This window comes from Saimiri boliviensis, chromosome 3 (assembly GCF_048565385.1).
Source record: "Saimiri boliviensis isolate mSaiBol1 chromosome 3, mSaiBol1.pri, whole genome shotgun sequence".
In the NCBI taxonomy this organism is placed as follows: domain Eukaryota; kingdom Metazoa; phylum Chordata; class Mammalia; order Primates; family Cebidae; genus Saimiri; species Saimiri boliviensis.
In genome coordinates this window covers 116,677,470-116,702,157 of record NC_133451.1, presented here as the reverse complement: position 1 = coordinate 116,702,157, position 24,688 = coordinate 116,677,470, and the positions used below count along the sequence as shown (strand labels likewise).

The window sequence follows — 24,688 nt, the reverse complement described above, 5'->3', positions numbered from 1 at the left end:
AAAAAAAGCTCCCATGTAAGTCTAGACAACAGGATGTTAGGTAATCTCTACCCACAAATTTTCAGAACAAGGAATGCCTCAAGCTAAGTAAACAGTATAAGAAAGAGAGCTCCACGGGAGCCATTTTCTCTACCCTTACCTTTTGCCCTGAGGAATTCAGAGATACAATTCAAAGATACACGTCCTGCCCATGAGGTAGAGCCCCATGGGACATAAATGTCCATGGCCTGGGTCTGGTCGCTTAGAACAAAGAGACAGTCCTCATGCAACCAGAAACTGGTCTAATGACAATGATAAACAACAACAATTCCATTGTTCATATGGATGGCCTTTTATGGTTTGTAAAGTTTTAAAAGGCAATGGAAAGTCTGTGATTAATAGAGCTACTTATCTACCCAACAACAAAAATAATATACATATTGCATATCACTCGGAGAAGAGCATGAACTACATGAGTTGAGCTTTCTAAAGGGTAGGAGAAGTCATGCGAGCTTTGCTTCCTCTGTGTTGCCATCTAATTATCAGACAGCCAGACATCTGGAACAGCCATATGGGAAGCCTTGGAAGAAAGGCTACCACATAAGGCTTGCCTTATCTAGGACCTTTTCCAAAGCTTTAAAAGTTCTACATGAAAGTTTTGTTCTCCATGTTCTCCATAAAACATTTGTTGTACTTGGACAACGACCTTGCATTATCTTCTGCTGTCAAGATTGTTTTCAAGTTACAACCCTTCGCATAACAATTACTTATTGTTGGGTAGAAATAGCCCATCCCCCATATCCAGGATCCCACATCCAGCAGGCCGCCTCTGGAGGTTGGACTGCCCAGCAACAGGACTAGCCAATCGCCTTCCCGCGTCAGCCCGCAAAAAACCCATACACGCCCCAACGGTAGCCCGCCAAAACCTAGCCACAAGGCTCTTCCCTCTTCTTTGTTTAGCCTCCACCAATCATCTCCTCACTTTAGCCCGCCAAAGCTAAGCCAACCCTTGCACGCCACGATATTCCCACTCTGCCCATGTCCAACCTCCACCAATCACTCCACGACACCCCACCTATGCGGGCCCCCTCCCTATAAAAACCCTCTCCGGCAGCTGCTGGAGGCAGCTCTTCCCTCTCCCGCTGGAGTTGCCCGCAAACCCCAATAAACCTGGACTCGGCTTAACAACTCCTCGCTCTCATTTGCTTTGGGAAGGGTCTCCGCGGGTCGCACATTTGGTGCCGAAACCCGGGAGGTGTGGGCGGCTGGTCCACCAGCGGCCCCCTCCCTCTGGCGACCCACTTCCTCCGAATTGGCCTCCATGCTCCGGATGAGGTAAGTCCATTTACTTGCCTATCTTCCCCGCGGTGCGTGTGGTGGCCCCTTTTCCTTTTGCGTCTCCCACTCCACGGATCCCTCGCCAAGCGCCGGCCGGCCCGAGAGTCAGATCCTCCAACCAGGCTCCAGGAGCCTTGGAAGTGATCAGACGAGGGACGCCTCCTCTGGTCCTTCCCCCACTTCCACTTCCACAATAGGAATGGTCAGACGGGGGGACGCCTTCTCTGACTCTTCCTACCGCCCTCTAGAGGGGCTGTGGGACAGACGGGACGCCTCTTCCCACACCACTCTAGCCCAATCTCGCTAAAGGGAAGGTCCTGCCACACGCGCCATGGGGAACACGGAGTCTAAAATTCCTAATAACACCCCCCTCGGGTGCTTACTCCTCAATTTTTCTAGACTGGGATATAAACAAACCTTGCGCAAGAAAAATCTCATTTTCTTATCCCAGGTTGCTTGGCCCCAATATAAACTTGATAACCAGTCTCATTGGCCTCCAACGGGCACTTTCGATTCCAATGTGCTCCGAGATCTAAACAATTTTTGTCGCCGTACTGGCAAGGATCGTGAGGTGCCTTACGTCCAGGCTTTTTGGGATCTGCGTTCCCACCCCGACCTCTGCTCCTCCTGTTCCACTCACCAAGTTCTCTTAGCTCGCACCCCTCCCAAGGTCAGCTCTCCCCTTCCTTATGAACCACAGGAGGAGCTGCCTGACCACCTATCCCATCCCCCTCCTACTCACCCCAACCCCCTTCCTCCGCCAGTTGCAGACCCTGCCCCCACTCCCACAGCTCCTCCTCCTCCTCCTTCCTCGTCCCCCTCCCCTCCGACCGTTGCGGCGCCGCCCCCTTTAAGTTCTCCAGTTGCGGCCCGTACTCGTTCCCACCCACCAACTGTCCTGGCGCCACTTCATGAGGTGGCCGGGGCAGAAGGTCTCGTCAGAGTTCATGTTCCTTTCTCCCTCCAAGACCTGGCTCAAATTGAACGCCGGCTTGGATCTTTCTCGGCCGATCCCTCCACCTATATTAAGGAATTTCAGTACCTCACTCAGGCTTATAGTCTCACATGGCATGATATCCGTGTCATCTGCACCTCCACTCTTTCCGCCGAAGAGCATGAGCGCATCCTAGCGGCGGCTAGACATATAGCTGACAGAGACCATGCTATAAACCCCAACCAGGTCCCCGTTGGAACTGAAGTTCTCCCTAGCACAGACCCCCAGTGGATTTATCAGGAGGGACCAGGATCCCACATCCCAGCTCGTAATCGCATGCTCCAATATCTCCTACGGGGCATGAATACTGTCTCCAATAAGGTGGTAAACTATGACAAACTCAGAGAAATAACTCAGAAACCAGATGAAAATCCCGCTCTCTTTCTCGGCCGCTTGCAAGATGCCCTGGTCCGTTTCACCAGGCTAGACCCTGCGTCCCAAAACGGGGCAACTGTTCTCGCCTCCCATTTCATCTCACAGTCTGCCCCTGATATCCGAAAAAAATTTAAAAAGGTTGAGGATGGGCCGGAAACCCCCATACAGGACTTGGTAAAAATGGCCTTTAAAGTTTTTAACGCCTGGGAAGATGCGGCAGAGGCAGCCCGCCAAGCCCGAATGAAACAGAAGGTCACCCTACAAACCCAAGCCTTGGTAGCAGCTCTGCGGCCGGCAGGAGGCGGAAAAATGGGTGGCCGTCAGCGCCCCCCCCCGGGGAGCGTGCCGAGGAGCCTGCTTCAAACGCGGAAATGAGGGTCACTGGGCCTCCAACTGCCCACAACCCCGTCCGCCCACCAAGCCTTGCCCCCTTTGTCAACTCACGGGACACTGGAAGTCGGAATGCCCCAGTACGTCCAAGGCCTCAGCCGCCCTTGGCAGAGGGATTGGATCGCGCGGGGCAATCCCGGATAATCCGGCCTCCGGCCAAAGCGCACGGAAGTCGGATTCTTCCGGAGGTTTCTGTCCCGAGTTGCTGGAGCTCTTAGATGACTAGGGAGGCCCTGGCTCCTCAACCCCGGTTACCCTTGCCGAGCCCAGGGTGTCGCTTCAGGTAGCGGGTAAAAGTGTCTCCTTCTTACTCGACACGGGGGCTACCTTCTCCGCACTCCCTTTTTACCATGGCGAAACTCGTCCTTCCCAGGTTTCTGTTATGGGGATTGATGGCACCCCCCATGTCCCACGGCAAACCCCTCCGTTAACTTGCTCATATGGTCCCACTTTGTTTAGTCATTCCTTCCTAGTCATCCCTTCCTGTCCCGTACCCCTGTTAGGCCGCGATATTCTTGCCAAACTCCACGCCAACATCACCTTCTCTCCTACCACCAACTGCAGCTTCCTAGCGCTACTCCACAGCTCCGACCCTACGTCAACTCCCGCTAACTCTCTTTCCCTCCTCCCGGACGTCAACCCCCAGGTCTGGAACACTGAAACACCCACAATTGCCAAACACCACCAGCCTGTCAAAATTTCCCTTAAGGAACATTCTCCCAGATTCCTCTGTCGTCCCCAGTTCCCCATCTCCAGGAAGCATCGCCTTGGACTTTCTCCCATCGTTAACAGACTCAAAGGTCGTGGCCTCCTCATCCCCATCAACTCCCCATGTAATACTCCCATCCTCCCTGTTCGCAAACTGTCTGGAGAGTATCGACTGGTCCAGGATCTCCGCCTGGTCAACGATGCCGTCATCCCCATACACCCAGTTGTCCCCAACCCCTACACCTTACTCTCAAAAATTCCCCCCAATGCTGCTTTCTTTTCAGTTCTGGATCTCAAGGATGCCTTCTTCACCATTCCCCTTCACCCTGATTCATACTTTATTTTCGCCTTCACCTGGGAGGACCCGCACACGGACCTTTCTCAACAACTCACTTGGACAGTCCTCCCCCAGGGCTTCAGGGACAGCCCACACTTATTTGGGCAAGCTCTGGCCGCTGACCTCCTTGACTGCAACCTCGCTCCTTCTGTTGTCCTTCAATATGTTGATGACCTGTTAGTCTGCTCTCCCAGCCGCCCTGAATGCGTACGGGCCACCACCCTCTTGCTCAACTTTCTGGGCGCGAGGGGGTACCGCGTTTCCCCCAAAAAGGCCCAAATAGCCACCCCCTCTGTAACCTACCTGGGCCTGCAAATAACTCCTGGAAAAAAAATCTATCATGGCTGACCGTTTGCAGGCCCTCAGGTCCCTCCAACCACCCCAGACGGGAGCAGAAATACTCTCCTTCCTGGGAATGGTTGGGTTCTTCCGCCACTGGGTCCCAAACTTTGCCCTCCTGGCAAAACCGTTATACCAAGCCGCAGCAGACTCTCCTGAGGGACCGTTGTCCTCTCCAGGCGCGGTCACACGAGCCTTCCACACCTTACTCCAAACTCTATGCACCTCCACAGGCCTGGCCTTACCAAACCCTAGCCTTCCCTTCCACCTGTACACCGATGAAAGAGCTCATGTGGCCCTAGGAGTCTTAGCACAGCCTGTTGGTCCCACCCTTCTTCCCTTAGCCTATCTCTCTAAGCAACTGGGACCCACCGAAAAAGGGTGGCAACCTTGTCTCCGGGCACTGGCGGCAGCCGCTATTCTCACTCCAGAAGCTCTCAAGATAAATTTGCAGCAGCCACTTCAGGTCTTCTCCCCCCATAAGCTCCGGGAACTCCTTTCCCATCAGTCCTTGCCACACCTGGGACCTTCTAAAATCCAGCTCATGCATCTACTTTTTATAGAAAATCCCAACATTACTCTTTCCCACTGTCCTGCCCTAAACCCAGCCACCCTCCTTCCTAATCCCGCCGCTCCCCGCCGGAGCATAGCTGCCCCGAGGTTCTATCTGAGGCCCAGTCCCCACGATCAGATCTACAGTCTACCCCCATAGAGGCAGCCGTAACCCTCTTCGTAGGCGGCAGCTCTTTCTCACGTCCCTCCAAACCTCGTGCAGCTGGGTATGCCGTCGTCACCCACTCTGAAGTCATTGAAACTCACCCCTTACCTCTAGGTACCACCTCCCAACAGGCAAAGCTTGTCGCACTCACTCAAGCTCTTAAATGGGCAAAAGACAAAATTGTCAACATCTACACAGACTCCAAGTATGCCTTCCTTATTGCACATTCTCACTGTATGATCTGGAAGGAAAGAGGCTTCCTCACCACCAAGGGTACCCCGGTAATCAATGGCAAGCTTATCGCTAGCCTCATCGAGGCCATCCAACTGCCTAAACAAGTAGCCATCATTCATTGCCGGGGACACCAGTCCTCGGGGTCTCCTGAGGCACTCGGTAATGCATTTGCCGATAGGACAGCAAGGAACACTGCGCAAAACTGTCCACCCCCAGCCAAAATATATTTTCTATCTCATTGTTACAATCCCCAGTATTCTGACACCGAACTCCAAACCCTACAACAAACCCCTGGTGTTGCCTTCAGAGATGGATGGGCCTTTAAACATAACCTACTTATCCTCCCCCAGTCCCAGAAAACCACTATCATACAGGACATCCATAACTCACTCCATATTGGACCAAAAGCCTTACTCCACTTCCTTACACCCCTGTTACACCCCAGCGGACTTGCTCAAACCATCCACCAAGTCCACGCAAGCTGCTCCACGTGTGCAAAGACCAATTCTCAAGGGGCGTGTCACCTCCGCCAGCAACTCCACCAGCTTCGCGGGTTCCTACCGGGTCAGGACTGGCAAATAGACTTCACCCATATGCCTAAACACAAACGCTTTAAGTATTTGTTAACCCTGGTTGACACTTTTTCAGGATGGATAGAGGCTTTCCCTACCACCTCTGAGTCGGCTGACCAAGTGGCCCACCATCTGATCCAGGACATCATCCCTCGTTTTGGACTCCCGGCTACCATCCAGTCCGACAACGGCCCTGCCTTTATCTCCAAAGTCACTAATGCAGTCTCTACCTCCCTAGGAATCCAGTGGAGACTCCACGCTGCCTACCATCCTCAATCTTCTGGTAAGGTGGAGTGAGCCAACGGGCTCATCAAGGAGCAGCTCACCAAACTCTCCCTAGAACTCCGACAGTCGTGGATCACCCTGCTTCCCTTAGCCCTCGCCAGGTTACGGGCGCGTCCACAGGGTCCGTGACAGCTCAGCCCGTTCGAACTCCTTTACGGGCGCCCCTTTCTGCTATCCACCCCTCCACCTCCAGACACAACACCCCTGGAAAATTATCTCCCTTACTTCACCCTCCTCAGGAACCTCCTCAGGGAGCACGCCAACTCCTCCATACCCCACCCCTCTAGTCCTCCTACCAGTTCCAAGGGAATCTCCCCTGGAGACTCGGTCCTCATAAAGACCCTTACCCCAAAGCCTCTAGTTCCTCGGTGGGAGGGTCCTTACACAGTTATCCTCGCCACCCCTTCAGCCATTAAGGTCACACAAATCCCGTCGTGGGTCCACCTGTCCCGAGTGAAAAGGTGCCCTGATGGCTCCCTCTCTCCCCGCTGGGAGTGTACTCATACTGGCCCTCTATCTCTCAAGCTTACCAAAACTTAGCTCCTCTCAGTATGTCTGGAGATTCTTCCTTACTGAAAACTATACCAAAACACAGCATATCTGTGACCCTCCCCCTTACTCTCACAATCATCTTCTAGCCACCACTGACTGCCCCACAACGGGGTGCTCACGCCCCATACAGCTCAACTTTTCTAGGTTTTACAATTCCAGGGTCCCCTTCCCTGTTCTCTGCTACCATTACAAACAGCCTGAAACCTGTAAAACCTCTTCCTGGCATTCTTGTCTGGGCTGTGTCTGGATGAACTCCTGTGCCCTGGAAAAAATTCTGAAAAAAGGCAGAAACAGTCCCTCACTTCTAACCAAAACTGACGCACTCAATTCCCAGGGCGCCCCTACGGGAGACAACCAATTCACTCTGACCATTCCCGACCCTTGGAACCCAAGATGGACCAGTCCCCAAAAGGCAGCACTCTATGACTTCCCAGGGCAATCGTACCCCTCCTCACACCTTTACATATGGCGCGCTTATGTGCTCACCTCTGTAAGCGCCTCTATACGAAAGCAGGAACAAGCGCTAACCACTCAACTCCAATCCCACAATACTCCCTTTTCCTGGATTGCCCTCCTCAGGGAGGGGTTAGCACTTGCTAACCAGTGTGGTCTTACTAATTTAACCTCCTGCCTTCTGTGTGCCACTCTTGGGCAGACTCCTCTCGTTGCGGTACTGGTTCCCTTTCCACGTAATGCTCCGGAATCATCTAACCCCTTTACTCCCATTCCTAACGTACAACTCTATGCCTTACCTGAGTCTCAGCTCCCGGCCTGCTACTCCCTAGGCCACAATTATTCCTATTGTAACCACACCAAGCGGGTTTCAACCAGCCTAACTGCTCCAAGGGGCATCTTCTTCTGGTGTAATGGCACCCTAACAAAAACCCTGTCTTCCAGCCAGCCTCCAACCCTCTTATGCCTTCCAGTCACCCTAGTACCTCGACTCACTGTCTACTCCCCGGCTGAGTTCCTCTTATTACAAGTCCCGCAGGCTCCATCTCATCGCACCCGAAGGGCAGCATTCCTCCCGGTGGCGGTAGGTCTGTCCCTCGCAGGTTCGGCACTGGCCGCAGGACTGGGAGGTGGGGCTCTGCTCCACTCTCACCAAGCCCTCGCCCGACTCTCCTCACAACTTCAGGCAGCCATTGAAGACTCAGCAGCATCTCTTGCGTCTCTCCAACGACAAATAACCTCGGTTGCCCAAGTAGCCCTACAGAATCGTAGAGCACTGGACCTACTAACAGCAGAGCGTGGAGGAACCTGCATCTTCCTACAAGAAGAATGCTGCTACTATGTCAACGAATCTGGACTGGTAGAAACGCGAATCGAAAATCTCCAAAAAATCAAAACCAGCCTCCAGAATTACAAGTTTTCAACAGAGGCCTCCGCATGGTGGTCGTCTTCCATGTACACCCTTCTATCCCCACTACTTGGTCCCTTACTAATTATCTGTCTTCTTCTGCTCATTGCTCCTTGTTTTTTCCAGTTCCTCCAACGCCGGTTTCAAGAACTAACCCGAGTTACCATCAACCAAATGATGCTACAGCCAGTCTTCCCCCTCCCGGAGCCGAACTACAATAGCACCGCACCAGCGCCTGTTCCCCAGAACAACTACACCACTCCCCCACCAACCTCCCCGGAAAGCTACGCCCTGCTGCCCACTTCTCAGGCTTCCTAAAAAAATCAGATCCCTCCGCCGCCCACTTTCAGCAGGAAGTAGCCAGAACGACCTCGTCGTCCTTTTTCCTTTTTAGGGAGTCGGGAATGTTGGGTAGAAATAGCCCATCCCCCATATCCAGGATCCCACATCCAGCAGGCCGCCTCTGGAGGTTGGACTGCCCAGCAACAGGACTAGCCAATCGCCTTCCCGCGTCAGCCCGCAAAAAAACCCATACACGCCCCAACGGCAGCCCGCCAAAACCTAGCCACAAGGCTCTTCCCTCTTCTTTGCTTAGCCTCCACCAATCATCTCCTCACTTTAGCCCGCCAAAGCTAAGCCAACCCTTGCACGCCACGATATTCCCACTCTGCCCATGTCCAACCTCCGCCAATCACTCCACGACACCCCACCTATGCGGGCCCCCTCCCTATAAAAACCCTCTCCGGCAGCTGCTGGAGGCAGCTCTTCCCTCTCCCGCTGGAGTTGCCCGCAAACCCCAATAAACCTGGACTCGGCTTAACAACTCCTCGCTCTCATTTGCTTTGGGAAGGGTCTCCGCAGGTCGCACACTTATAGGCATATTTACAAATGAAATTCAGAGAAGCATTAAGTGCCAATCAAAACTAGCTGAAATATACTTACTTTGCAATGTACATGTAGGTCAGGCATGGTGGCTCACACCTGTAATCCCAGCACTTTGGGAGGCTAAGGCAGCCTGATCACCTAGGGTCAGGAGTTCAAGACCAGCCTGGCCAACATGGTGAAACCCCGTCTCTACCAAAATACAGAAGTTAACCAGGCATAGTAGCTCACACCTGTAATCCCAACCTACTTGGGAGGCTAAGGCACAAGAACTGCTTGAAGCTGGGAGGTGGAGGTTGCAGTGAGCTGAGATCACAACACTGCACTCCGGCTGACAGGAGACCCCTCTTTCCTGTCTCTAGTCTTAAAGGAGGAGGAAGTAAAAGTTGAGACATATCAGGCATGAGGTCAATGGCAAGGTTGGCTTGCTCAGCTTACCAGGCCCGGAGGTTAAAGATTAAACCCCATCCCATGCACTCCTATCTATAGATCACAGGCATAATACAGAGAAACACCCTCCATTGTTCTCGCTCAATCTTGCTCAAACTCTTACCTGGGCAGGTACTCCACGTCTACTTCATCTATCACAACCCTCTCACATGTACTTTCTAGAATTGTAAGCCTTTAAAAGGGCCAAGATTTTCTTTGTCAGGGAGCTCTTGAGATGCAAGTCTTGCCTATGCTCCCTGTGGAATAAAAGCCACTTTCTTCTTTAAATCTGGTATCCAGGAGGTTTCATCTGTGGCTTGTACTGCTGCACAGTCTAGGCAACAGAGTGAGACTCAGTCTCAAAAAAAAAAAAAGTCTGAAATGTACCTGTAATATTAATTGCAAAAAATGAGGGTAATGGTATTTAATTCTAAGATATTCAGACAGTGGGTTTGTGTGTGGCATCTGGGTTTTTGCTGTTTTTCGGAGTTTTCTGTGTGGCAGACAGTGTCTTTTATAAGACAGTCTGAGGTCAGCATCCCCAATGCCTTGAAAAAGATAAAACTCATGAAGAGATATTTTCAATCCAAGAACTTTCAATTTAACATTCAACACACCACTGAACAAATAGCATGTACTCAATAATTATACAATTATTTGGTCCACATCAGAGATAATTCAGGGTAGGCTACGGTAAATGAGGTGACAGATTTACTGAGATTTAAGAGTAAGTCAAAAAGATTTTTAGAAGTCTTTTTTCTTCTATCTTCTGTCAGTTTTTGGTAAATGTAGCTTTAGGAGAAACTTCTGAAGCTATGTGGTACAGAAGGCTAACTGCTCTGACTTCTCAAAAAGAACAGTTCATTCATAATAGATCTGAACCCCTAAAATACAGTTTTACATTTTAAACTGGCTAACAAAACAGAGCAGTAATATGCTTTGATCACTCTCCTGAAGGGTGCCATTTAACTTCCAGCATTTGTTGCTTTAGTATTTCTTATTTCTTATTGCTCCACAGAAAGCTGAAGTATATTATTTTGCTCTGCATTTTTTACTATTACTTCTTTCTTCTTTGTAATTCAATCTGTACAGACTTAAATCCTAACTTATATTGAGCTCAAATTACAACAACACAAGCACAAATTTAGTGACAAAAATATCTACATACCAACATGTAGAACATGGATACATGCACAGACACGCGCACATGCCTAATGTATGACTTAACTCTTTAAATGTTTTTAAATTACATACTCTAAAAGCATTTTAACAGATACATAAAGATAAAACAGTACAATAATGCTCTCTAGTTTACATTAGCTTCTAAGAAGGAAATTTTTAGATAAATATTTTATAAGCATTTCACATAACTGAACTCAAATTACAACAGCTGTAACAAGCATATTGTTTAATGTTTTGCAAATGTACAGAGACCCTCAATTTGATCAATATTAAATCTATTATTGCTAGTTAATAACATTCTGAATTCCAGTGAAATATACTGGTGCCAGGTTTAGAAATGTAAATTAAAACACTCCAGAGATGCAAATTATAACCACTAAAGATTTCTTCTATGTGCCGATAAAACCTCTTAGCCTTCTCAATATACATTTCTAGATTCTAATTCTCCGTAAGTTTTTCTTGGGCAGTGAATCTAGTTTTGCTTGTTTGTTGTTGTTGCTGTTGAGTAACTACTGGCAAATGCATGAATTTTACTCTCAATAACTAACTTTATAGCAGCTACTAACTCTTCTTTTGTTAGATGATGTAATGCTCAACTTTAGCAGCTTTTCCCCGAAAACCACTTTAAAGCAAAGGACAGGTAAAAAAAATTTTTTTGAACATTAAGAATATGGTTAAAAAAAAATGATGGCAAAGTATAATAAACTAAAACGCTTACCCAAAGGCTTTGGAAACCATTTTCCTTTCAAAAGAAACCAGTGAATAGAAATTAGTTTGAGGATAATGTGTTATTTGTTTGTTTCTGCCAAGTAAGCCTCAACACTTATCCTCTCTTCTTTATTCCCCCACAAGTACGTGTGAAACAAGCCGGTCAAAAATAAAGGTCATGTCTAAGTACAGAGAAATTTCTAAATCTTCTAAATTTAAAGAGACGCTCAAGTTCATAGCAGCATCATTTATATATATAGCCAAAAGGTAGAATGTAAGCCAAGTGTCCACTGATGAGTGAATGGAGAAACAAAGTGTGGTATGTGCGTGTACGCGCACACACATGCACGCACGCGCGCGCGCACACACACACACACACACACACAATGGAATATTATTCAGCCTGAGAAAGGAAGGAAATCCTGTCACATGCTACAACATGGATGAAACTACTTGAGGACATTAAGTAAAATAAACCAAACACAAAAAGACAAATACTATATGATTTCACTTAGATGAGATACTTAGTCAAATTCAGACTTCCTCCAGACAGAAGTGAGCTACACACTCTGTGTCCTCCCCTCACCAGAAAACTACTAAAGTTCCTAAGGAAGCCAAGCAGAATTTCCTAAGGAAAAAATGGATGGAGAGGAGAAAACCTATGGTGGCTGTGAAGGCCCTGATGCCATGCATGTCAAACTGATAACATTTCATGGCCATCAATTTATTGTAAAAAGAGAACATGCATTAACATTAGGCACGATAAAAGCCATATTGAGTGGCCCAGGTCAATTTACTGAGAATGAAACCAATGAGGTCAATTTTAGAGCGATACCTTCACATGTGCTATCCAAAATATGCATGTATGTTACATACAAGGTTCGCTACACTAACAGCTCCACCGAATTCCCGAATTCCCAACTCCAACTGAAATTGCACTAGAACTGCTGATGGCTACGAACTTCCTAGATTGTTAAATAAATAATAATAATAAAGCAGTCAAATTCATAGGGACAAAAAGTGGAATGGTGGTTACCAGGGGCTGGAGAAGAGAAAGGGGTTGTCACTTAATGGGTAGAGAGTTTCAGTTTTCCAAGATGAAAACAGTTCTAGAGATAGGTTGTAAGATAATGTGAATGTACTTAACATTACTATACCAAGGCCAGACGTGGTGGCTCACACCTGTAATCCAGCACTTTGGGAGGCTGAGGCAGGCGATCACTTGAGGTCAGGAGTTCAAAACTAGCTTGGCCAACATGGTGAAACCCCATCTCTACTAAAAATACAAAAATTAGCCAGGCATGGTGGTATGTGTCTGTAATACCAGCTACTTAGGAGGATGAGACAAGAGAAATGCTTGAACCCCTGGGAGGCAGAGGCTGCAGTGAGCAGAGATCATCCCACTGCACACCAGCCTAGACAACAGAGCAAGACTCCTATACATATACACACACACCCCCCAAAACATTACTGACTACATACCTAAAATGGTTATAATGATATGTTAAGTCTATTTTAACACAATTAAAATTTTTTTAATATTAAGGAGAGAGTTCTAATTCCAGGGATGGTAGAATAACAGACTAACCTTCCTATAGAAAATAATTTGGAGGCCGGGCGCGGTGGCTCAAGCCTGTAATCCCAGCACTTTGGGAGGCCGAGGCGGGTGGATCACAAGGTCGAGAGATCGAGACCAACCTGGTCAACATGGTGAAACCCCGTCTCTACTAAAAATACAAAAAATTAGCTGGGCATGGTGGCGCGTGCCTATAATCCCAGCTACTCAGGAGGCTGAGGCAGGAGAATTGCCTGAACCCAGGAGGCGGAGGTTGCGGTGAGCCGAGATCGCGCCATTGCACTCCAGCCTGGGTAACAAGAGCGAAACTCCGTCTCAAAAAAAAAAAAAATAAAAAAAAAAAATAAAAAAAAAAAATAAAAAAAAAAGAAAATAATTTGGAAATCTGGAAAAAGATATTTTAGAAAACTATAGATGCTCCTCAACTTATGATGTTGTTGCATCCAATAAACACCCCATTCCACCCTACAAAAGTAAAAAAATCATAAACTGAAGTATCATAAATCAGGAACCATCTGTATTTAAAAGCACTGACAGCAACCAAACTTAGCAATTAGAGGGGAATCTATTATTGAAAGAAAGGAATGGAACTAGGTAAGATCCATGTCTACACACAGCTTGTTCTCTAAAAGCAACAGCAGTCCTAGAGGTACAGGTAGTAAACTGGAAGAGATTTTTTGTTTAATATATCAGAAAGCAAGCCGGGCGCGGTGGCTCAAGCCTGTAATCCCAGCACTTTGGGAGGCTGAGGCGGGCGGATCACGAGGTCGAGAGATCGAGACCATCCTGGTCAACATGGTGAAACCCCGTCTCGACTAAAAATACAAAACATTAGCTGGGCATAGTGGCGTGTGCCTGTAATCCCAGCTACTCAGGAGGCTGAGGCAGGAGAATTGCCTGAACCCAGGAGGCGGAGGTTGCGGTGAGCCGAGATCACGCCATTGCACTCCAGCCTGGGTAACAAGAGCGAAACTCTGTCTCAAAAAAAAAAAAAAAAAAAAATCAGAAAACAGATTTAAGAGTTGCCCGGGCTGCTGAAATAAAGGCAAGAAACAAATGCTATGAAATCTGGGTACAGATTCCCAAACTCATTGCTGACAGTGAACTACACATGCATGAAGGTAACTAGAAGAGACCAGTGGAAAGCAGCAGCTGGAAGACTCAAACAGCTGAGCAGATATTCCAACTACTGTCCACTAGGCAGACAGAGTTTGAAGCTGTAATTTCACCACCGTGGAGGTGCTGGGCTTTCCATTGCAATTGTGGAAGAGCCATGAACCAGAAGAGTTAAGCCTATGTCCCTGGACTGAGGGATTCACTTTAGATTAAGGAGAAAATCCAAACACTACCCATCCTAAGAAAATGTATAAAACCAAGCATCTTCAAGGTGGTCAGCCATTAATTAAACTGCATACTAAAAAACTCTTCAGAGGAAGATAACAGAACTAGGATGTCTAAAAAGCAGCATCTACATTGTCCAGTATACAATAAAAAACAACTAGACATAAGAAACCCCCAAAAAGTGACATCTAGTCGAAAGAAAAAGCAGTTAACAAAAACCAACATCAAGATACCCTGAATGTTGGAATTAGCATCTAAGAACTTTAAAGCAGCTACTACAAAATATGTTCAAGAAATTAAAAATAGGGCCGGGCGCGGTGGCTCAAGCCTGTAATCCCAGCACTTTGGGAGGCCGAGGCGGGTGGATCACGAGGTCGAGAGATCGAGACCATCCTGGTCAACATGGTGAAACCCTGTCTCTACTAAAAATACTAAAAATTAGCTGGGCATGGTGGCGTGTGCCTGTAATCCCAGCTACTCAGGAGGCTGAGGCAGGAGAATTGCCTGAACCCAGGAGGCGGAGGTCGCGGTGAGCCGAGATCGCGCCATTGCACTCCAGCCTGGGCAACAAGAGCAAAACTCCGTCTCAAAAAAAAAAAGAAAGAAATTAAAAATAAAAATGACATAATAATTGACAGACAAGAGAATCTCAGCAGAGAAGCAAAAACTGCAGAAACAACAAGAAAAAACAAACCAAATGGAAATTCTAGGCATGAAAGGTACAAAGTGTGCAGTAAAAATTTCACTGGATGCACTTAGCTACAGATTAGAGATAAGACAGAAAAAAAGATTAGTGTACTTGAAAGATAAATAATCATCATCCTATCTATCTAAAGAACAGAGAGGAGGCCAGCTGTCGTGGCTCACGCCTGTAATCCCAGCACTTTGCAGGGCCAAGGCGGGTGATCACCTGAGGTCAGGGGTTCGAGACCAGCCTGGGCAACACAGTGAAACTGTCTCTACTAAAACACAAAAAACTAGCCAGGCATGGCGGCATGTACCTGTAGTCCCAGCTACTGGGGGAGGCAGGGCTGAGGCAGGAGAATCACTTGAACCTGGGAGGGGGAGGCTGCGGTGAGCAGAGATTGCACCATTGCACTCCAATCTGGGCAACAAAAGGAAAACTCCGTCTCAAAAAAACCACAGAGAGGAGAAAAATTGGACTCTATCAAAATTAAAAACATCCAAAGATAGCATTAAGAAAAGGCGGCTGGGCACAGTGGCTCACATCTGTAATCCCAGCACTTTGGGAGGCCAAGGCAGGCAGATCACGAAGTCAGGAGTTCAAGACCAGCCTGACCAACATGGTGAAACTCCGTCTCTACTAAAAATACAAAAAAAAAAAAAAAACAGCTGGGTGTGGTGGTACACCTGTAATCTGAGGTACTCAGGAAGCTGAGGTAGGAGAATCGCTTGAAACTACGAGGCGAAAGTTGCAGTGAGCCAAGATCGAGCCACTGCACTCCAGCCTGGGCAACAGAGTGAGACTCCCAAAGAAAACAAAAGGCAATTCACAAACTAGAAGAAAAACTCACTATATCTATACCTATCAAAAGACATGAATCCAGATATTTTAAAAACTATAAATAAATTACAAGTTTAAAAAAGAAAGACTTGACTAGACACATCACAAATAAAAATCTGAAAATTGTCAGTAGCACATAAAAAGGTATTTAACATCATAGTCAACAGGGATACATAATTCAAGGCCACAATAAGATAGATACTATCTCACATCCATCAGAATGGCTAAAAGAGGAAAAAAACAACAGCAAATGGTGGTGGTAATATGAAACAACTGTAATTGTCATAAATTGTTGATGAGAGTCTAAAAAGATACAATCATTTTGGAATACTGTTTGGTAATTTATTATAAAGTTAAACATGCAACTATCCTATGACTCAGCAATTCTACTCCTATTTATCCCCGAGAAATAAAAACATATGTCCCATGAAATATGTGTTGATAGCAACTGTATTCACTAACCTTCCAAAACTTAGAAATAACCCAAATGTCCAACAGGAGAAAGGATAAATATATTGTGATAGCTGTATCAGTGTAATGGGATATCACCCAGAAGTAACAAAGAATAAACTGATATACACAATATGGATGAATCTCAAAAAATATGTTGAGTGAAAGAAGCCAGGCATAAAAGAATACACACTGAGCTGGGCACGGTGGCTCACGCCTGTAATCCCAGCACTTTGGGAGGCCGGGGCGGGTGGATCACGAGGTCAAGAGATCGAGACCATCCTGGTCAACATGGTGAAATCCCGTCTCTACTAAAAATACAAAACATTAGCTGGGCATGGTGGCACGTGCCTGTAATTCCAGCTACTCAGGAGGCTGAGGCAGGAGAATTGCCTGAACCCAGGAGGTAGAGGTTGCAGTGAGGCGAGATGGTGCGATTGCACTCCAGCCTGGGTAACAAGAGCAAAACTCCGTCTCAAAAATAAATAATAATAAAAATAAATAAAAAATTTACTCAAAAAAAAAAAAAGAATACACACTGTATGATTCCATTTCCATCAAGTTTTGTAAGAAGCGAAATGAAGTGATACAATGAAGAGTGGGTGTTGATCAAAGGGAAGCATGAGGCAGATTTTCTAGAATGATGGAAATCTCTATTTTGATTGAGGTGGTTATACAGTTATGTGAATTTATGAAAATTTCTGAATGTATAATTAAGATTTGTACATTTCAAACTATGTAAATTTTACCTCAATAAAAGCAATTAAGACTAAATCCTGTGCATTTTTTTTGAGAGTCTCACTGTGTTGCTCAGGCTGGAGTGCAGTGGTACAATCTAGGCTCACTGCAAATCTCTGCCTTTTCAGTTCAAGCAATCCTCCTACTTCATTCTCCCAAGTAGCTGGGACTCCTAAGTAGCTAGGACTACAGGCATGTGCCACCATTCCTAGTTAATTTTTGTTATTTTTTTGTAGAGACAGAGTTTCACCATGTTGCCCAAGCTGGACTCCTGGTCTCAAGCGATTCACCCACCTCAGTCTCCCAAAATGTGAGGATTACAGGTGTAAGCCACCACACCCAGATAATCCTGTACTCTAAAATCATGATTATGAAATTATGAATAATAGCCAAATTTTAAATCTAGTAAGTTTTACAAGTCATTGTACTTTAACTACTAATAGAAATATTTTAAAAATTTAATTATAGTCCTCAAATGTCTAAAATTCTATGAATCCACACAATTTCAAACTGCTTCTGTACTGATAAAGTACTCTCATCTTCAAATTTTATTATGGTGACTTTTGTGAACTATGACAATAACACATATGTATTTATCACTTATTCAGTCCTCTTAACTTCATGTCTAACATTATGTATTCACCTGAAAAACTCATGACTTGTTTTCTGAAAATTAACTGAAACTGTCCATTTTTTTAGAAATTTGATTCTTAAAATCTTTCTTAAACTTAAATTCAATCTTTAAAGTACACTTATTCCCACTTCCAGACATAGCCATATTTTACCTTCCACCACCCCTCTTCTGCCTGCTTCAGTATAAGCTTCATTTTATGTTCATTCCTCTGAAAGACTACTATCACTTAGTTGGGTTTAACTGGTTTGTCTATTAGTAAGACAAAGTCCATTTATCTCAAACATACTAGATTTTAGCTGGAAGCTATAGCTAGAAAAAAAAAATTCTAAAACCCATTTTAGAAAAGAGAGAATAGATTCATGCTTCATATGATGGAACTAGCTCTACATGGCTGGCTAGTTTCACATAATCTGGAAATTCTTATTCAGCAAATGTGCATATCCCTTACATGCAACCAAAACATGGATGTATTTAGTCGTCAAATACAAACTCATGAAGAAAAAATTCCTAATGCTACATGTAGACAAAGAATAAATTTGCTAGAGATTATTTTCCTTTTAGAACATAATGAATTGCTTTACATGGTAATTACATACTCTCATTTAATCCTTACCTTCTTTCAGAGCTTTATCCATATTATGAGAAATTACTACCCTTCTAGACTGAGTTGACTCATGTGAGTTTCCATACACAGGACTCTGAAATGAAAAAAAAAAAAATACAAAGCAGATTACTGAATGAATAAATCACATACAAAAACAAAACCAAAAAACAAAACCAAAGATATGAAATGCCATCTAAACAAGCATTAAGATAAGCCTTAATGAATAATATAAGTTTTTCCCCCACAAGTAAATAAATGCTTATAGTTAGTTAAAATTTTTCGGGAAAAAAAAATTTAAAGAAGGATTTTCCCTACCAGATATCAAAACCGTAAAATGACTATATAGGAATAAATAAATCAACACAATGGTAGGCAGTACACAAATCGATGTAACTATGTATGTGCAAATTAAGAACATAATTTTTTAAAAAAGAATTTGAAATTAATGGAAAAAACCAAACACTAGTCAGTAAATGATGTTGAGATAATTTGATATTCACATGGGAATAAAAGGTTACAGTCTTCTTACACTTTGTATATAAATAACTCCAAAAAGATTAAACAGCTAAACATGTTTTAAACTAAAAAAGAATTAAGAGGAAATAAGGGAGCAGCTTTTTATAATCTTGGAATGGAAAAGCCTTTTCTAAAATAACACAAAAATCCAAATGGTATGAAGGAAAAAAAAAATGTGCCGGGCGCAGTGGCTTACGCCTGTAATCCCAGCAGTTTCGGAGGCCAAGGTGGGTGGATCTCGAGGTCAGAAGATACAGACCATCTTGGCTAACATGGTGAAACCCCGTCTCCACTAAAAATACAAAAATAATAGCTGGGCGCAGTGGCACACACCTGTACTCCCAGCTACTTGGGAGGCTGAGGTCAGAGAATTGCTTGAACCCGGGAGGCGGAGGCTGCAGTGAGCTGAGATCATGTCACTGCACTCCAGCTTGGGCGACAGAGAGACACTACATCTCAAAAAAAAAAAAAAAATCTGATTACCTAACATACTAAATTCTTGCTTCACAAAAGATGATACAAACAAAATATAAATGATAGACTAGGAGACAATCTCTCTAGTATCTAACAAAAAACTATTGTTAAATGTATACAGACTCCAAAATAAGAAAAATAACTCAAAAGAAAACCAAACAAAGAAGTTGAAAGGGAAATCATAAAAGATAAACAAATGACTAATAAATGTGTGACCAAAAAATGCAATCCCTTTTTATTAGAGCAAGCAAATTAGAGCAAAGAGATAACCATCAGACTGCCAAAGCAGAGGAAAGAACTCACACATCTAATGTTGACAAGGACACAGGAAAATGGCTGTTTTCATATATTGTTGGGGGACGTATCTATTTCTACAAGCTTTTAAGAAGGCAACTGAGCCACATATATCAAAATTTTAAAGGACTTTTTTTTTTTTTTTTTGAGTCTCACATGTTGCCCAGGCTGGAGTAGTGGTGCCCACTACAACCACTTAGCTCACTGCAACCTCCACGTCCAGGTTCAAGTGATTCTCCTGCCTCAGCCTCCAGAGTAGCTGGGACTTCAGGCACACGGCACCACACCCAGCTAATTTTTTATTTCTAGTAGAGATGGGTTTTGCTACGTTGGCCAGGTTGGTATCAAACTCCTGACCTCATGTGATCACCTGCCTCAGCCTCTGAAAGTGCTGGGATTACAGGCGTGAGCCATAGCATCCAGCCTAAAGGCCTTTTTATTCTGCAATGCCACTGCAATGTCCAGCAGAAATGCAAAAAAAGTACATGTATAAGGAATTTTACTGCTGTATTGATTATGGGAGCAAAAAAAAAAAATGGAAGTAACACGAGCGTTATCTATACAAATCAACAGTCAAAGAGTTAAATAAATTATGGTATACTATTAACAAGAATGCTTTAGGTATACATATATGCCTTCATGGAAAGTCTTCTATGATAGGAAAATGTTTGCAAGCACAAACACTTTTGAAAGTGGTTTCCTCTAGGTAGGGGTATAGAATTTTAACTGTGTGTGTGTGCATAAGAGCAAGTGATGTTAAAAAATAATAATTTATAAAGATATTGCTTTGGGCTGGGCACAGTAGTGTCATGCCTATAATTCCAGCACTTTGGGAGGCCAAGGCCGGCAGATCACTTGAGGTCGGTAGTTTGAATCCAGTCTGGTCAACATAGAGAGACTCCGTCTCCACTAAAAATACAAAAATTAGCTGGGTGTGGTGGTGGGTGCTGTAATCCCAGCTACTCAACAGGCTGAGGCATGAGAATCGCTTGAACCCAGGAGATGGAGGTTACAGTGAGCTGAGATCTCATCACTGCACTCCAGCATGAGCGAGAGAGCAAGACTCTGTCTGGGGGAAAAAAAAAATACTTCTTGGAATTTTTTTTCTTAAAGGAGAGACTACAGAATTAAAACTTCACTATCTGGCCAGTGAGACTAAAAAGAGGATTTTCTTTTTTTACTTGATCACGTAAGTGATCAAAAGCACTTATAAGGTAATTGGGGTCTACTTATTGGTTTGGAAGGAAAAAAAATTACAGAACTTTTTTTTTTTTTTTCTCATAAGAAATATTACAAGTGCTTGGCCAGCACTGCCACATGACTCGGAACTATAAATGGCTGATGTTACTGTCACCCTCATCCTACAAACAAGTGTGGAGCACTGCTTTGTTCTCAAGCAGGCCACACCAGCACAGATGCAATCCATCCCACAGCCCCAGGCCACCCAACTGGAAGTGGAGCATTTCCAGTCCTTGATTAGTCTCCCGCTATCTCTGATCAAGTGCCAAGGATGTCATCCCTGTTCCTGCTTTTCCTTATTAAAAACAAACAAAAGTCTCCTGGTGACCTTATAAAAAAAGAAAAAAAGACAGAGATTCAAGATTTCTTAGTGGATTTTTAAAAAAAAAAAAAACTTTTAAGATACACATGTTACAACCAAGAAATAAAAGACATTCCTTTAGGCTCAAATTAACATATAGCATTCAACACTTTCCCAAGGCATTTTAAAAAAATCTCAATCATATATAAAGACATTTAATGCATAAAATAATGCAACCTTTTAAAACTATTTTCTAGTTTCTGGGTAGCTCTCTATCAAATTAAATAAATGGTCTAGATATTATTGTAATTTTAGCATTTTTCATTTAGTTCACGAAAGAAAAAAATTGAGGAAATGAAGTCTCAAATTCTACTACTTTTAAAACATCAGGCAGATATTTAAACAACTTATGAATTTTGGGGGTAACAGTTAAATGCTTTCAGAAGTCTACACTGATAAATAATTTTAATCACTACTTCTCAATGCTTTGGCAAATACTTAAATGAATAATACTGATCAGATGATAAAACCAAAGCCAAACAACTTATTTAAAAAGTTCCTGGCTGGGTGTGGTGGCTCATGCCTATAATCCCCACACTTTGGGAGGCAGAGACGCGTGGATTGCTTGAGATCAGGAGTTTGAGACCAGCCTAGCCAACATAGTGAAACTCTATCTCTACTAAAAATTTTAAAAATTAGCCAGGCTTGGTGCCGAGCACCTGTAGTCCCAGCTACACAGGAGGCTGAGGAAGGAGGTCTGACTGACCCCAGGAGATGCAGGTTGCAGTGGGCCATGACTGTACCACTGTACTCCAGCTTGGGCAACATCACAGCAAGACACTGTCTTAAAGAAAAAAAGCTGTTGTTCCCGAATTCGAGTTCTTAAAATGCAAACTGCCTAGGTATGAATATGACTGACAGTACATGCATATCTGAAGCATATTCTTTGATATATGTCTATCTTTACAACTTCCTTCAAAACTTTTATCTTCCTAGTTACAAATCTACTACCTCTTGCCATGTGTCTGTATATTTATCTCTCTCCTTCATACTGACATGTAATACACAAACATATGTTTGTCACTACTGACTATCCGAATAAGGCCTTTTATTTAATTATAAAATGGTTTCTAAGAGCTTCGGTGGGGGGGATGGTGAGTTAATGTTTAATGAGTATAGAGTTTCAGTTTGGGGGTTGTTTTTTGACAGGGTCTCATTCTGTCACCCAGGCTGGAGTGCAGTAGTACAATCTTGGCTCACTGCAGCCTCGATCTTCTGGGCTCAAGCAATCCTCCACTTCAGCCTTCTGAGTAGCTAGATGTACAAGTGTGTGTCCTGCTATATTTTAAGTTTTTTCTAAAGATGGGAGTTTCACTATGTTGCCCAGGTTGGTCTTGAATCCTCCTCCCACCTCGGCCTCCCAAAGTGCTGGGATTACAGGTATGAGTCACCATGCCCAGTAGAGTCATCAGTTTTTTTGTTTTTTTAAGACGGGGTTTCACCATATTGGTCAGGCTGGTCTCCAACTCCCGACCTCAGGTGATACGCCCGCCTCAGCCTCCCAAAGTGCTGGATTACAGGCATGAGCCACTGTGCCCGGCAGTTTCAGTTTTACAAGATGAAAAGAGTTATGGAGATGGATAGTAGCAGTGACTGCACAACGTTATGAATGTATTTAATATCACTGAACTGTACACTCAAAAATGGTTTAGACAGCAAATTTTTAAGTATTTTACTATAATAAAAATCAAATTGCAGGGGAAATGGGTTTGAGAATAATGTTTTCTCTTGTGGCTCTATTTAAGCAAAAAGCCCTATTATTCTTTCAATCTGATTTTCCTATCTGGTTCTGAAGTTCCCACACCCTACCCTCTAGCAGTCTGGCCCTTATTAGAAAGAAAACAGTTCTTTGTTCCTATCCCATCCCCATAGCGTGATGGAGAGTCTGCAAGCCAGGAGAACAGGAAAGAGAAAAAAAAAACATATCATGGGCCAAAAATAACTGGGTTATGTGCAGTGTTATGATACATATTAGTTTTTATCCCGGGTTCCTGACTTAACTTCTACAGCCCTTGTCTTTTGTTATAACATTGGGTGTGTCGGGCCTCAACAAGAAGGTCTTAAAGTCTTAAGACCTTCTGCTGCCCCTCCTTCCACTCTCACGGTCCCCTGCTTCTCTGACTGGGTCTTAAGACCCTCCCATCAGAGTCCCATCCTATACTCTGGAGGAAGGAAAGCTCAAGAGCACAGGGCTCAGTGAGCTTCAGGACAGCTGAACACATGGAGGTTCCCGGAGGTGGTGCCCACGGAGGGCACGAAAGCTCTGCACCCCTGCTCCATACCTCACCACACCATTTCTTCTTCTGTATCCTTTGTGATATCCTTTACAATAAACCAGTAAATGTAAGTAAGTGTTTCCCTGAGTTCTGGGGGAAAAAAATCAACAAATTTGGTCACAGAAATCTATGTTCATGTTTGTTGTGGTGTGAAAGCAGAGGAAAAACTTTCCATACACATCATACATGGAAATTCCTTTTTACAGATTTAATACTTATGAAGCCAGAATCTCATGTCTGAATGAGTACTTAAAGTAGCCACTACATACTCTATTTCTTTCAGGTCACAAAGGTAGAATCCACTAATCATTTTCTCCAAGATGAAGTTTCAGGAAAAAAAAAAAAAAAAAAAGAGAGAAAGAGGCTAATGAAAATTCAAACAAATGTAAAACACAAATTTATGTGGCTCTGAGGATAACTGAGCAGTAATTGTCTTTGTTCTCCTATTTATAGGTTTGAAAAAAAGAAACTTCACAAGGCAGATTTCCCCAAAGACTTGTTCTATTACGCTAGCATAGGCCTCTTTCCTTGGGTAAAGACAACGTCTTCCTGACAATCACCTTCCTAAAACGCCTGTTTTAGGAAAAATGAAAGAAGTATGTATACTTTTCCCACTGTCACAAAAGATGAGTGATAATCTTCAGTATTCTTGTCCGGAAACTAGGACTGACTACTCTAGCTTAATGTTTTTAGTATTCATATCACAATATTAACTCATAAAAGCTTTTGATGAACCAGACCACTGTCCTGTAAATGCTACACCTTATTTTCTAATTAAATAAGTGAAGAACAAAACAAACAAAACACACAAAAAAAGCAAATAAAAAGATTAAAAAATAACAAAAATATAATAAAGTTTGCCTTCATTTTAAGATTTAAACCTAGTTAAAAATGACATATCAAGATCATTTTTAACTGCCCAGTGAGTTTTCTGGAGAGAGAAAGCATTTTAAGAACATTTTGAGTATTTTCTTTTTTTTTTTTTTTTGAGACGGAGTTTCACTCTTGTTACCCAGGCTGGAGTGCAATGGCGCGATCTCGGCTCACCGCAACCTCCGCCTCCTGGGTTCAGGCAATTCTCCTGCCTCAGCCTCCTGAGTAGCTGGGATTACAGGCACGCGCCACCATGCCCAGCTCATTTTTTTGTATTTTTAGTAGAGACGGGGTTTCACCATGTTGACCAGGATGATCTCGATCTCTTGACCTCGTGATCCACCCGCCTCGGCCTCCCAAAGTGCTGGGATTACAGGCGTGAGCCACCGCGCCCGGCACATTTTG

At 44.3% G+C, this 24,688-nt stretch overlaps 1 protein-coding gene and 1 pseudogene across 5 annotated transcripts in view; one reads left to right on the top strand and one right to left on the bottom strand.

Moving 5' to 3' along the window:
* SNX25 (sorting nexin 25) overlaps nt 1-24,688 on the bottom strand; it is a 148,318-nt gene that overhangs the window by 99,717 nt on the left and 23,913 nt on the right. For all 5 annotated transcript variants that reach the window (XM_074396708.1, XM_074396706.1, XM_074396707.1 and 2 more), the window contains exon 2: nt 18,260-18,344. In XM_074396708.1, the coding sequence (XP_074252809.1) occupies nt 18,260-18,344 (85 nt within the window). The remainder of the gene's footprint in view (nt 1-18,259; nt 18,345-24,688) is intronic.
* Nucleotides 12,022-12,361, top strand: LOC101054515 (elongin-C pseudogene; annotated as a pseudogene).